Source organism: Cyprinodon tularosa, unplaced genomic scaffold, assembly GCF_016077235.1.
Source record: "Cyprinodon tularosa strain WSP-4 unplaced genomic scaffold, ASM1607723v1 ctg1088, whole genome shotgun sequence".
In the NCBI taxonomy this organism is placed as follows: domain Eukaryota; kingdom Metazoa; phylum Chordata; class Actinopteri; order Cyprinodontiformes; family Cyprinodontidae; genus Cyprinodon; species Cyprinodon tularosa.
Genome location: NW_024037880.1, coordinates 105001 through 119608, shown reverse-complemented (window position 1 = coordinate 119608; position 14608 = coordinate 105001). Strand labels below are relative to the sequence as shown.

Sequence of the window (14608 nt, the reverse complement as noted above, 5' to 3'; positions counted from 1 at the left end):
GGCAGACTGGAAGCATGCTGGCACTATGGATTGGTCCAGCCAGGTGTTAAAGATGTCTGTGAGGACACCAGCCAGCTGACCTGACCACTCCTTATACAGATATCTGGTAATATCTGTTAGTGGTATTATTGTTGTTATAAAGTGATGGATTTATATTGTGCAGCTATAAAACATGGAGAAGCTGAATCACCTATGAGAGCAATTATCAAACGGTTCCACTGAGAAGCAGACTGATGCTGCTGTACACCAGGTTACACTGGATCATGTCAAATGCTGCCAGCCTCTTCAGACATTTGGTTGGGATCAGATGGAGAGCTGAGCAGCTCATGCAGAGCTGTCAGTATTTACAACACTGCTATTTTCTAAATGTCCTGTAGGGGGAGTGCCACTCAAAAAATCACTTAGCCCCTAGAACCCTACGGACCCACCGGCGGGTCCAGCTGCTACGTGACCTCGTAATTTTAACAAACCCCCAGTATTGATGTAAAAAACACATTTGGCAGTTTGGTGACATTTATGGATAAATGTGCCAAAATGGCCTCTCCGCCTAAGAAATTTCTCACTAATACCATTCTAAAATAAATATGATTCATCTGATTGAGTCCAAATTTGGTATATATTTACACAACATTTAGATTTAAAAGTCTGTACTACTTTTTTGTGCTATAAATAATATTTTGGTAGTGTTTTGCAATGTTTATTTCAAAGAAAATTTTGGCGAGGTTCAAAAAATGCAAAATATTTAGTATTTTGTCCCTAATATTTCAGGCAGGGTCAAAGCTACAATGGTGCTGACACCAGAAAACCATTCTATGACATCTTACCTTTACAGACGTACCAAAAGTTTCTTCTTAAATCTAATAGCTGTGAGGCTATAAGTGATTTATTTTTGTGTGTTTTTGTCAGGCAGAAATTTATTTATACCCCCTTAGGGTGTAAGAGGTTAGTGCCACTTTAAGTGGTTTGTGTTGTTTTAATGGCTGCAGCTGTAGCCAATCATAGGAGACATTTCTGCATCAGACATACAAACCTGGTCAGACTTCCTGGACATCTACAGACATCATTCCAGGAACGTTCTTCATACCATCAACAGAAAGTGAAACCAATAGGCTGCAGACCTGAAACCCTAATAATTCCTGCTGCTGCTGAATAAATGTCTGCTGGGATGGACTGGGACCAGGGCTAGGCTCTGATCCCAGTCAGTCCTGACTGGCAGACTGACTAACCACATGTAAGATGGGGGGAGTTGGTTCTGCTGGAAGTGGTTCTTTGTGTCCACTGTCATTTCCTACACGTCAGCGTGAGCAGCTGCTGCTTGCATGCATAGAAAAACGTTCCTGGAGATAATTTAACAGATTAATGCTACGTTCAGACCGCACACGATTAAAGCAGCAGAAGCAGCTGGTTTCCATGCAAAGTCAGTGGTTGACGCACATCAAGGCGCAGCTCAAGGTCCTGCAGAATCTAGAGCAGCAGGTGCAGCACCTCCTGAGCTTATGGTCAACTGAGGCACGTGATGCGTTTCGCCATCAGCAGCTGCTGGAGTTGGAGAAAATGTAACTTTATCTGCTGGACATCAACCAGTGAGAGAAGCTGATCTGGGAGCTGGCAGGGAGTCAGACGCAGCACTGCTGATGCAGAGCGCTATGATCACTCCTCTGAAACAGTTTATTAACGCCTACATTACCTTCAAATGTAGAAACCTGCCGGCAGAATATGTTGGCTTTTATTATCCTGCTGCCTGCAGTTTGTAGCACAGACCTGAAAAACGCTAACATCTACTTCCAGCCGCCACCAACAGGAGGGGAAAACCCTGGAGAGGCGAGCGGGCCTGAGGCAGCTGCTGCTGGGGATTCCCAGTGACAGCGCAGCGCCGGTATGTGGGGGTCTGAGCGGCTCCCACAGAGAAATAATCTTTGAAGGCAGGATGGTGATCTGGATGAACTGACTGCACAGACCATGTTTTCAGGAGGACTTTCTCACTTCAACATAGATTCTAACTACTTTCTACCCGCTGATCACAGCTAATATAGCAAAGCTGCTCTCTGGCATCGAACACAGGAGCAGCAGAAGCATCTGGACTCACTTTACTGGACGGCTGACCTTAAGCTTCTCTGATGCACAAAGCGAGGCCGGTGTGGACGTAGCAGTATAACTGTTAGCTTATGAGCTGCTGCTGGTGAGAAGAACTGGACTAGAAGGAGAAACCAGCAGAACTATCTGATGGATTATAGCTGCTCCATTTCTCAAACATTTCATTTTGCAAAACCAGCTGAATGTGAACCAGAGCAGAGGAAGGATTATTAATCAAACTTTAGATAAATATGCTGTTTGCCATTGATCATAATTCATTGAGATATTTCCATAGATAACATCTTTTCATAATAATTCCTGCAGCTTTATAAAGGATTCAGCATGAGAGAAAGTTTTAATCATATTTGATTTTATAACAGCTTTACAGATCCATCACCCCCCCATTCACTGCAGGCAACTTGTAGTTCCTCAGTTGCTCCAGGAAGCCGGGGTTGGGGGAGGAGGCTGGCCGTGCAGATTTCACCAACGAGAGAGCGTCTTCAAAGGACTGTCCATCACATGACATCAGGTAGCCGATGACCACCGCCGGCGCACGGGACACGCCAGCATTGCAGTGGACCAAGACCACACCTTTCTGAAACAGAATCACAGCAGATGTCTCACCTTAGACCAAACACTGAGCAAACAGCCAGAGCAGCGAAACGGAAACTATCTCCATGTGATGAAAATGACAATAATAACAGCAGAATTTAGATTAAGTTATGAGTTTTTACATTTGCATCTGGAGAAACAAAATTTTCTCTTTCTCTTTTTGATTAAATTCAGTTTGAAAAAGAGGCTGATTAGTCAGTGACTTCATAACGAGACACGGAGAGAAGCACCAGCGGACAGCGAGACAGGTGCCCGACAGGAAGCACAAGGAGGCGAGGGAACGGGCCCCACTCAGCATGGTCTGGGTAGGTGGGGAGCTGACCTCTTTCCCACTGACAGTAGCAGGTTAACGTGTTAACGCTAACTCATGCTGATGATGTCACCAGTGCAACAGAAGGTGAACAATGGAGAGCAACATGCAGTAGCAGGTTAACGTGTTAACGCTAACTCATGCTGATGATGTCACCAGTGCAACAGAAGGTGAACAATGGGAGAGCAACATGCAGTAGCAGGTTAACGTGTTAACGCTAACTCATGCTGATGATGTCACCAGTGCAACAGAAGGTGAACAATGGAGAGCAACATGCAGTAGCAGGTTAACGTGTTAACGCTAACTCATGCTGATGATGTCACCAGTGCAACAGAAGGTGAACAATGGAGAGCAACATGCAGTAGCAGGTTAACGTGTTAACGCTAACTCATGCTGATGATGTCACCAGTGCAACAGAAGGTGAACAATGGAGAGCAACATGCAGTAGCAGGTTAACGTGTTAACGCTAACTCATGCTGATGATGTCACCAGTGCAACAGAAGGTGAACAATGGAGAGCAACATGCAGTAGCAGGTTAACGTGTTAACGCTAACTCATGCTGATGATGTCACCAGTGCAACAGAAGGTGAACAATGGAGAGCAACATGCAGTAGCAGGTTAACGTGTTAACGCTAACTCATGCTGATGATGTCACCAGTGCAACAGAAGGTGAACAATGGAGAGCAACATGCAGTAGCAGGTTAACGTGTTAACGCTAACTCATGCTGATGATGTCACCAGTGCAACAGAAGGTGAACAATGGAGAGCAACATGCAGTAGCAGGTTAACGTGTTAACGCTAACTCATGCTGATGATGTCACCAGTGCAACAGAAGGTGAACAATGGAGAGCAACATGCAGTAGCAGGTTAACGTGTTAACGCTAACTCATGCTGATGATGTCACCAGTGCAACAGAAGGTGAACAATGGAGAGCAACATGCAGTAGCAGGTTAACGTGTTAACGCTAACTCATGCTGATGATGTCACCAGTGCAACAGAAGGTGAACAATGGAGAGCAACATGCAGTAGCAGGTTAACGTGTTAACGCTAACTCATGCTGATGATGTCACCAGTGCAACAGAAGGTGAACAATGGAGAGCAACATGCAGTAGCAGGTTAACGTGTTAACGCTAACTCATGCTGATGATGTCACCAGTGCAACAGAAGGTGAACAATGGAGAGCAACATGCAGTAGCAGGTTAACGTGTTAACGCTAACTCATGCTGATGATGTCACCAGTGCAACAGAAGGTGAACAATGGAGAGCAACATGCAGTAGCAGGTTAACGTGTTAACGCTAACTCATGCTGATGATGTCACCAGTGCAACAGAAGGTGAACAATGGAGAGCAACATGCAGTAGCAGGTTAACGTGTTAACGCTAACTCATGCTGATGATGTCACCAGTGCAACAGAAGGTGAACAATGGAGAGCAACATGCAGTAGCAGGTTAACGTGTTAACGCTAACTCATGCTGATGATGTCACCAGTGCAACAGAAGGTGAACAATGGAGAGCAACATGCAGTAGCAGGTTAACGTGTTAACGCTAACTCATGCTGATGATGTCACCAGTGCAACAGAAGGTGAACAATGGAGAGCAACATGCAGTAGCAGGTTAACGTGTTAACGCTAACTCATGCTGATGATGTCACCAGTGCAACAGAAGGTGAACAATGGAGAGCAACATGCAGTAGCAGGTTAACGTGTTAACGCTAACTCATGCTGATGATGTCACCAGTGCAACAGAAGGTGAACAATGGAGAGCTACATGCAGTAGCAGGTTAACGTGTTAACGCTAACTCATGCTGATGATGTCACCAGTGCAACAGAAGGTGAACAATGGAGAGCAACATGCAGTAGCAGGTTAACGTGTTAACGCTAACTCATGCTGATGATGTCACCAGTGCAACAGAAGGTGAACAATGGAGAGCAAGTATGCAGTAGCAGGTTAACGTGTTAACGCTAACTCATGCTGATGATGTCACCAGTGCAACAGAAGGTGAACAATGGAGAGCAAGTATGCAGTAGCAGGTTAACGTGTTAACGCCAACTCATGTTGATGATGTCACCAGTGCAACAGAAGGTGAACAACGGAGAGAAACATGGAAGGAAGCCAGGGCGACGTCAGTGTGCTTTATTGTTTCTCTCTATGATCGGTCTGAATCCGTCTCTCCAGAGCTGCTCCATGTTTCTGGTGTTCATCAGACGCGTCCGCCGCGGCGTGTTGACGTCCATTAAGGTCCGTCGTATCACATAATTCAGCAGTGTTTCCTAAGCATGCCGATCAGGGCAGAGGAGATTCTAACACGGGTCGCCTGCCGGTTGGTTTGACCAGGGTAGCGACGCGTCAGTGAGCTGTTCCCTCTGCCTCTAAAAGCCCATAGTTCCGGGTTTAAACGGTTTTTCCTCACAGTGGGAAACAGGTGTTTGTAAAACCTAACCTGGAAATAACTGCGGCTTATTGTCAGAGCAGAACGATTCCATTCGAGTTAGACTTAAAGGTAAGGAGCTGATTAGTTTAACCGGCTTATTAGCTTTTACTCCTGGACCTTTTGGTAAAGATGAAAGTTGCCAGAGTTTAAACACAGATTATAGTCAGCAAATGATTTGCTTTCACTGCTGGTTTATAATAATTTGAAAACCTCTTTATTTCTTTTAATTCTGAAAAAAAAGAAAGAAAAAGAAAAGGTTTGGTTTTGCTTCCTTGAAATGTGAAATCTCCCTCTCTGCAAAGACAAGGTATCCGTTCATGGAGTCTGGTCCGCAGAGACCCCGTCTGGTACGCAGAGACCCCGTCTGGTCCGCAGAGACTCTGTCTGGGTTGCAGAGACCCCGTCTGGTCCGAAGAGACCCTGTCTGGTCTGGAGAGACCCCGTCTGGTCCGCAGAGACCCCGTCTGGTCTGTAGAGACCCCGTCTGGTCCGCAGAGACCCTGTCTGGGTTGCAGAGACCCCGTCTGGTCCGCAGAGACCCCATCTGGTCCGCAGAGACCCCGTCTGGTCTGTAGAGACCCCATCTGGTCCGCAGAGACCCTGTCTGGGTTGCAGAGACCCCGTCTGGTCCGCAGAGACCCTGTCTGGTCCGCAGAGACCCTGTCTGGTCTGCAGAGACCCCGTCTGGTCCGCAGAGACCCTGTCTGGGTTGCAGAGACCCCGTCTGGTCCGCAGAGACCCCGTCTGGTCTGCAGATACCCTGTCTGGTCTGCAGAGACCCCGTCTGGTCTGCGGAGACCCCGTCTGGTCCGCAGAGACCCCGTCTGGTCCGCAGATACCCTGTCTGGTCTGCAGAGACCCGGTCTGGTCTGCAGAGACCCCGTCTGGTCCGCAGATACCCTGTCTGGTCTGCAGAGACCCCGTCTGGTCCGCAGATACCCTGTCTGGGTTGCAGAGACCCCGTCTGGTCCGAAGAGACCCTGTCTGGTCTGGAGAGACCCCGTCTGGTCTGCAGAGACACCGTTTGGGTTGCAGAGACGCCGTCTGGTCCGCAGAGACCCTGTCTGGGTTGCAGAGATGCTGTCTGGTCCGCAGAGACCCTGTCTGGTCTGCAGAGACCCACACTGGGTTGCAGAGACCCCATCTGGTCCGCAGAGACCCTGTCTGGTCTGCAGAGACCCACACTGGGTTGACGGGACCCCGTCTACTCCGCAGAGACCCCGTCTGGTCCGCAGAGACCCTGTCTGGGTTGCAGAGACCCCGTCTGGTCCGCAGAAACCCTGTCTGGTCTGCAGAGACCCCGTTTGGGTTGCAGAGACGCCGTCTGGTCTGCAGACACCCCATCTGGTCCGCAGAGACCCCGTCTGGTCCGCAGAGACACCGTCTGGTCCGCAGAGACCCCATCTGGTCCGCAGAAACCCTGTCTGGTCTGCAGAGACCCACACTGGGTTGACGGGACCCCGTCTACTCCGCAGAGACCCCGTCTGGTCTGCAGAGACCCCGTCTGGTCCGCAGATACCCTGTCTGGTCTGCAGAGACCCCATCTTGTCTGCAGAGACCCCGTCTGGTCCGCAGAGACACCGTCTGGTCCGCAGATACCCGTCTGGTCCGCAGAGACCCTGTCTGGTCTGCAGAGACTCCGTCTGGTCCGCAGAGACACCGTCTGGTCCGCAGATACCCTGTCTGGTCTGCAGAGACCCTGTTTGGGTTGCAGAGACCCTGTCTGGTCTGCAGACACCCCATCTGGTCCGCAGAGACCCTGTCTGGTCTGCAGAGACCCTGTCTGGTCTGCAGAGACCCCATCTGGTCTGCAGATACCCTGTCTGGTCTGCAGATACCCTGTCTGGTCTGCAGAGACCCCGTCTGGTCTGCAGAGACCCTGTCTGGTCTGCAGAGACCCCGTCTGGTCTGCAGAGACCCCGTCTGGTCCGCAGAGACCCCGTCTGGTCCGCAGAGACCCCGTCTGGTCCGCAGAGACCCCGTCTGGTCTGCAGATACCCTGTCTGGTCTGCAGAGACCCCGTCTGGTCTGCGGAGACCCCGTCTGGTCCGCAGAGACCCCGTCTGGTCCGCAGATACCCTGTCTGGTCCGCAGAAACCCTGTCTGGTCTGCAGAGACCCCGTTTGGGTTGCAGAGACGCCGTCTGGTCTGCAGACACCCCATCTGGTCCGCAGAGACCCTGTCTGGTCTGCAGAGACCCTGTCTGGTCTGCAGAGACCCCTTCTGGTCTGCAGATACCCTGTCTGGTCCGCAGAGACTCTGTCTGGGTTGCAGAGACCCCGTCTGGTCCGCAGAGACCCTGTCTGGGTTGCAGAGACCCCGTCTGGTCCGCAGAGACCCCGGCTGGTCTGCAGATACCCTGTCTGGTCTGCAGAGACCCCGTCTGGTCCGCAGATACCCTGTCTGGTCTGCAGAGACCCCGTCTGGTCCGCAGATACCCTGTCTGGTCTGCAGAGACCCCGTCTGGTCCGCAGATACCCTGTCTGGGTTGCAGAGACCCCGTCTGGTCCGCAGATACCCTGTCTGGTCCGCAGAAACCCTGTCTGGTCCGCAGATACCCTGTCTGGGTTGCAGAGACCCCGTCTGGTCCGCAGATACCCTGTCTGGTCCGCAGAAACCCTGTCTGGTCTGCAGAGACCCCGTTTGGGTTGCAGAGACGCCGTCTGGTCTGCAGACACCCCATCTGGTCCGCAGAGACCCTGTCTGGTCTGCAGAGACCCTGTCTGGTCTGCAGAGACCCCTTCTGGTCTGCAGATACCCTGTCTGGTCCGCAGAGACTCTGTCTGGGTTGCAGAGACCCCGTCTGGTCCGCAGAGACCCTGTCTGGGTTGCAGAGACCCCGTCTGGTCCGCAGAGACCCCGGCTGGTCTGCAGATACCCTGTCTGGTCTGCAGAGACCCCGTCTGGTCCGCAGATACCCTGTCTGGTCTGCAGAGACCCCGTCTGGTCCGCAGATACCCTGTCTGGGTTGCAGAGACCCCGTCTGGTCCGAAGAGACCCTGTCTGGTCTGGAGAGACCCCGTCTGGTCCGCAGAGACACCGCAACCCAGACCCTGTCTGGGTTGCAGAGATGCTGTCTGGTCCGCAGAGACCCTGTCTGGTCTGCAGAGACCCACACTGGGTTGCAGAGACCCCGTCTGGTCCGAAGAGACCCTGTCTGGTCTGGAGAGACCCCGTCTGGTCCGCAGAGACACCGCAACCCAGACCCTGTCTGGGTTGCAGAGATGCTGTCTGGTCCGCAGAGACCCTGTCTGGTCCGCAGAGACCCTGTCTGGTCTGCAGAGACCCACACTGGGTTGCAGAGACCCCATCTGGTCCGCAGAGACCCTGTCTGGTCTGCAGAGACCCACACTGGGTTGACGGGACCCCGTCTACTCCGCAGAGACCCCGTCTGGTCCGCAGAGACCCTGTCTGGGTTGCAGAGACCCCGTCTGGTCCGCAGAAACCCTGTCTGGTCTGCAGAGACCCCGTTTGGGTTGCAGAGACGCCGTCTGGTCTGCAGACACCCCATCTGGTCCGCAGAGACCCTGTCTGGTCTGCAGAGACCCTGTCTGGTCTGCAGAGACCCCTTCTGGTCTGCAGATACCCTGTCTGGTCCGCAGAGACTCTGTCTGGGTTGCAGAGACCCCGTCTGGTCCGAAGAGACCCTGTCTGGTCTGGAGAGACCCCGTCTGGTCCGCAGAGACCCCGTCTGGTCTGTAGAGACCCCGTCTGGTCTGCAGAGACCCTGTCTGGGTTGCAGAGACCCCGTCTGGTCTGTAGAGACCCCGTCTGGTCCGCAGAGACCCTGTCTGGGTTGCAGAGACCCCGTCTGGTCCGCAGAGACCCCGTCTGGTCTGTAGAGACCCCATCTGGTCCGCAGAGACCCTGTCTGGGTTGCAGAGACCCCGTCTGGTCCGCAGAGACCCTGTCTGGTCCGCAGAGACCCTGTCTGGTCTGCAGAGACCCCGTCTGGTCCGCAGAGACCCTGTCTGGGTTGCAGAGACCCCGTCTGGTCCGCAGAGACCCCGTCTGGTCTGCAGATACCCTGTCTGGTCTGCAGAGACCCCGTCTGGTCTGCGGAGACCCCGTCTGGTCCGCAGAGACCCCGTCTGGTCCGCAGATACCCTGTCTGGTCTGCAGAGACCCGGTCTGGTCTGCAGAGACCCCGTCTGGTCCGCAGATACCCTGTCTGGTCTGCAGAGACCCCGTCTGGTCCGCAGATACCCTGTCTGGGTTGCAGAGACCCCGTCTGGTCCGAAGAGACCCTGTCTGGTCTGCAGAGACCCACACTGGGTTGCAGAGACCCCATCTGGTCCGCAGAGACCCTGTCTGGTCTGCAGAGACCCACACTGGGTTGACGGGACCCCGTCTACTCCGCAGAGACCCCGTCTGGTCCGCAGAGACCCTGTCTGGGTTGCAGAGACCCCGTCTGGTCCGCAGAAACCCTGTCTGGTCTGCAGAGACCCCGTTTGGGTTGCAGAGACGCCGTCTGGTCTGCAGACACCCCATCTGGTCCACAGAGACCCTGTCTGGTCTGCAGAGACCCTGTCTGGTCTGCAGAGACCCCTTCTGGTCTGCAGATACCCTGTCTGGTCCGCAGAGACAACATTTTTTAAACACCACAGTTCTGGTGCAGTGATTGGACTCTTTGAGCTGCACTAATCAGCTTGTTTGTTTGGGCCTTTAGGAAGTCATTAGCTTCTCAATTACAGCCTGGATGTTCCTTCTGAAGGACACTTTACACCAGCTGGCAAAAGGCAGATCAGTGGGAGGAGTCAGAACCCGGTAAGACAAGCTTTACCTGGAAACAGCTGCTTCCTCTGAAAGCTCTGATGACAACTAAACAACCAAAACTGTTCAATTTTTATTCAATATTTCATTCCTACTTTGGGTAAAATAAAGACATTTTGCAGATGGGCAGAAATGCACAGAAAGGAACAAATCTTCCATCCTTTTCAATATCTTAGAATTTTTCCCAAATGTTTTTAGAAAATTCAGAAATAAACTAAAATGATAAAAACTGAAACAACATAAAAATGAATGAAATCTGATATTAAAATCCAGAAGAAGAGGCTGTCATAAAAGCAGGTAGCACATGTCTGGACCGGTTTATCTGCCTGTTATTCAGTCAAGAGCTTCACTGTCTGTTAACCGTTGTCATAGCAACATCAATATCTATGGGTCATCATCATCCAAATGGCCTGCTGGGTAATCTGAGGCGCATTTCAGGGAATTAATCTGTTTGGTTATCAGGGCTGGAATTACACACACACAATGAATTCATACACACACTTCCTGTAATCATACCCCCCCGATCACCGGGGGGCGGAGCTACAGGCCACGCTGCCAAAAGCTTGTATGTCACTGAAATTTGATCTGGAAGCTGCTTAATAAAACATTAACTAAACTAAACATGTTTTATTCAGTGTCTAAAAACAGCAGAGGAAGCAAGTGGCAAAGATGTCAGCAACATCCCAGCACCCTGCAAGTTTTCACACCCTTTAGAGAGGGGGGGGGTCCACCCTGGACAGAGAGGGGGGTCCATCATGGACAGAGAGGGGGGGTCCACCCTGGACAGAGAGGCGGGGTCCACCCTGGACAGAGAGGGGGGGGTCCACCCTGGACAGAGAGGGGGGGTCCACCCTGGACAGAGAGGCGGGGTCCACCCTGGACAGAGAGGGGGGGTCCACCCTGGATAGAGAGGCGGGGTCCACCCTGGACAGAGAGGGGGGGTCCACCCTGGACAGAGAGGGGGGGGTCCACCCTGGACAGAGAGGGGGGGTCCACCCTGGACAGAGAGGGGGGTCCACCCTGGACAGAGAGGCGGGGTCCACCCTGGACAGAGAGGGGGGGTCCACCCTGGACAGAGAGGCGGGGTCCACCCTGGACAGAGAGGGGGGGGTCCACCCTGGACAGAGAGGGGGGGTCCACCCTGGACAGAGAGGCGGGGTCCACCCTGGACAGAGAGGGGGGGTCCACCCTGGATAGAGAGGCGGGGTCCACCCTGGACAGAGAGGGGGGGTCCACCCTGGACAGAGAGGGGGGGGTCCACCCTGGACAGAGAGGGGGGGTCCACCCTGGACAGAGAGGGGGGTCCACCCTGGACAGAGAGGCGGGGTCCACCCTGGACAGAGAGGGGGGGGTCCACCCTGGACAGGCCTCCAGTCCATCTCAGGGCAACACAGAGACAAGCAGGACAAACAATCATTCACTCACACCTAAGGAGAATCTAGAGAAGCCAATGAACCTAACAGTGTTTTTGGACTGTGGGAGGAAGCCGGAGTACCCAGAGAGAACCGACGCATGCTCAGGGAGAACTAACTCCATGCAGAAAGACCCCGGGCCGGGAATTGAACCCAGAACTGAGGTTACTGATCCAGTCCATCTTTTGGAATGTGTAAAGATTTTAAAGAAGCAAAGATCTGCAATGATGGTGGTAACAGCTGATGTCTGCAGAGTAAACAAACAGCATCACCACTGTCCTTCAAAGACTGGCCACAATATTAGCTCTACTGGGGTTAGCAGGATGGAGGTTTTTCACCAGTCTTCACCAGTGAACTGTGTGTTTGATGGTTCCTACTGCAGATCAGAAGGAGACCAGGAAGGACTGCTGTCTGGAGATCTTCTCCCCTTTTAAAGGCAGGATTGGTTCAGTTCTGTGGAGAAACCCTGTTAAAGCGCAGGGGCTGAGAACTTACCTCTCTGTGAGCCTGCTGGATGAAGTCGCAGCAGTCCTGCAGGTACTGCAGCAGCTCGGTGTCGGGTTGATCCAGAATACTGATGGTCTTGTAGATGAACAGGTCTGGAAACACGTTCTCTACTCCGAAGGCCACATTGAGGATGTGAGAAACCTGAGGAGGAGAAAGACCTGATGTTGGACATGCATGGATAGAGAGTCTGAATGAGCATCATGGAGGCTCTGATGAATGCCTGCTTCACTTTAATTATTCTTCAGTCTCTTATTGATAAAAGCTCTTTAAAGGTTGTTGCTGCATGTTTGAGGCTCTCAGCATTCAAAGCTCACAGCAGAGGATCCTTTAAATCTGAGCTGGTCTATTAAACTGTTCAGTTCCAGGGAGGAGAAGAAAACATCCACTAAAATAAGATTTATTCTATTTTATTCCTCAGAGTTCCACCTACTTAAGATTTGATTATTGTTTTAAAGAGATGAAATGTGTTTCGAAGGGTCCGTCCATCCGTATGTCTGTCCCTCTGTCCGTCCGTCCGTCTGTCCGTCCGTCTAACTGTTCTTCTGTGCGTTTGTCTGTTCTTCCGTATGTCTGTCCGTCCGTCCGTCTGTCCATCTGTCTGTTTGTCCGCCTAACTGTTCTTCCAGCCGTATGTCTGTCCCTCTGTCCGTCTGTCCATCTGTCTGTTTGTCCGTCTAACTGTTCTTCCGTGCGTTTGTCCGTCCATCCGTCTGTCTGTCTCTCTGTCCGTCCGTCCGTCCGTCCTGGGGGAAATGAGCAACTTGGAGGAGGTCTGCGTTCTCTAACTGCTTTCTAGTGTTTTTCTTGGGGTTGGGAATCTTTCCTAATTGTTACTACGGGTCTGAAGACCATCCTCTGGAGGTCTTCTGGTTGGACTCTTGCTGACTCTGCCCATTAAAGGAGATTGCTGCTCTAACATCTGGCCCACCTGACTCCTTCCTTCTGTGTTTCCACAGATCCTGATCTAGTTTTTCTCACCCTGATCTTCTTTGGATTTTTGGTGCTCCTCTGGATGCTGATTCTCCTCAGACTCCCAGGAAGATCCCTCAGCTCCCTCTCAACCAGCAGCCTTCCATGTTCAGCCGGGTTCTAACTAACTTGTCCTTCCAGAGTTCCTGTAGCTCCGTTTCAACCACTGTCTCTTCATACTCATCAAATAAATCTCCTCAGGATGTTCTAAATGTGGATCAGACCAAAAACCGGGAAGGTTTGATTAGATGTTTATATAAAAGCTTTCCCTAGATAAGCTTTCCTCTTTCCATTCAGTGTTTAACAAACACCAACATTGACGTTGATCATAAGAGTTATTTTTGATAAATGATGTTGAGCATTAGAGGAAAACTTTTTTCATCAGTGAAACGGTTTCCATCCAGATCTCTGTAGAACTTCTCAGTCCTCTTTGGACCTTTTCTCCATCTACAGCCTGAACCGTCTCCCAGTTATTCATTGTGAATGGATCCACTCATCCGTCTGCATGTAGAGCACCGAGTCAGATCCTGAGCAGACTTTGACTGGATGACTCGGACACTTGGATCGGGTCTGAAGCGTACGGCGGAAGCTCTAGTTTATCTTCCAGCATTGCTCTGAGTTCAGCTCCATCTTTAATCGGCTCCCTGTTCCTGCTAAAGCCAAACATCACGGCGTAGAGCAGCACCTTAAAGGGACGTCGTCACGGTTCTCCATCATAAAGCTGCTCTGATTTTTATTGTATCTCAGACAATAGATTGTGGTGAATCTCATTACTTCCTTCAGTAAACCTGTTCTGTCCAATCTTTTCTCTGCATGTCCACCCAGCGGGGTTCAGAGGAAGCAGCTCTTCCTCTGCTGCTCTACTTCTGCATCCCCCAGCCTCTGTGCTGCGTTGCTGGGAATGATTAAGTCCATTAACCAATGAGGCAACTTCTTCAGGAAACTAAAAGAACTGAGTTATAATTAGGATCCAAGAATGGGACACACATTACGTCCATCTTCACACTTTGCTTCTTGCTATTTTATTTTTCAGATATTGTCAGAATCATTATCTTCTACAGATAACTGCTGAATGTTGGTCTGTCTGTCAAATCATTTTTATTTATAAATAAATAAAAATGTTTACAGATTGGAGGATTGATTACTTTCTAAAGTTGTTTGAGTTATTCCCCTTTATTTGATCCTATCCTATATTAACCTTGTTTATTCTTTGTATTATCTTTAGTAGACCCTGGTGAACGTAACCCTCTGCAGGTGCCAGGAACTCAATGTTTTTCATGTGTATAACTAAGGTTTCTGCCTGCATAAAGAAATGAATGTGCATCACTGTATCAAGCTGCAACTTCCTCCCATCTCATTCAGGTAGACTGACAGCAGGATCTATTGGGACTAGGGATTCCTTTTTTCCAAAATAAGTGAGGAAGACAGCAGAGGTGCTTCAGAGCGGGGGGAGAGTGGAACTGATGCCATTCCTGCTATTCTCCCTGCGGGGAACGTCTCTGCTCTTTCTCACAGGTTTTT

General features: G+C 51.1%; 1 protein-coding gene across 1 annotated transcript in view; it reads right to left on the bottom strand.

The window, feature by feature from the left end:
- Positions 1 to 2409: 2409 nt before the first annotated feature.
- The window catches only part of LOC119788273 (dual specificity protein phosphatase 19-like), a 26209-nt gene continuing 14010 nt past the window's right edge, over positions 2410 to 14608 (bottom strand). Inside the window, exons 7-8 of the mRNA XM_038292511.1 lie at positions 12107 to 12259; positions 2410 to 2668 (exon numbers count right to left, since the gene is read on the bottom strand). Of these exons, the coding sequence (XP_038148439.1) occupies positions 2456 to 2668; positions 12107 to 12259 (366 nt within the window). The 3' untranslated portion in view covers positions 2410 to 2455. The remainder of the gene's footprint in view (positions 2669 to 12106; positions 12260 to 14608) is intronic.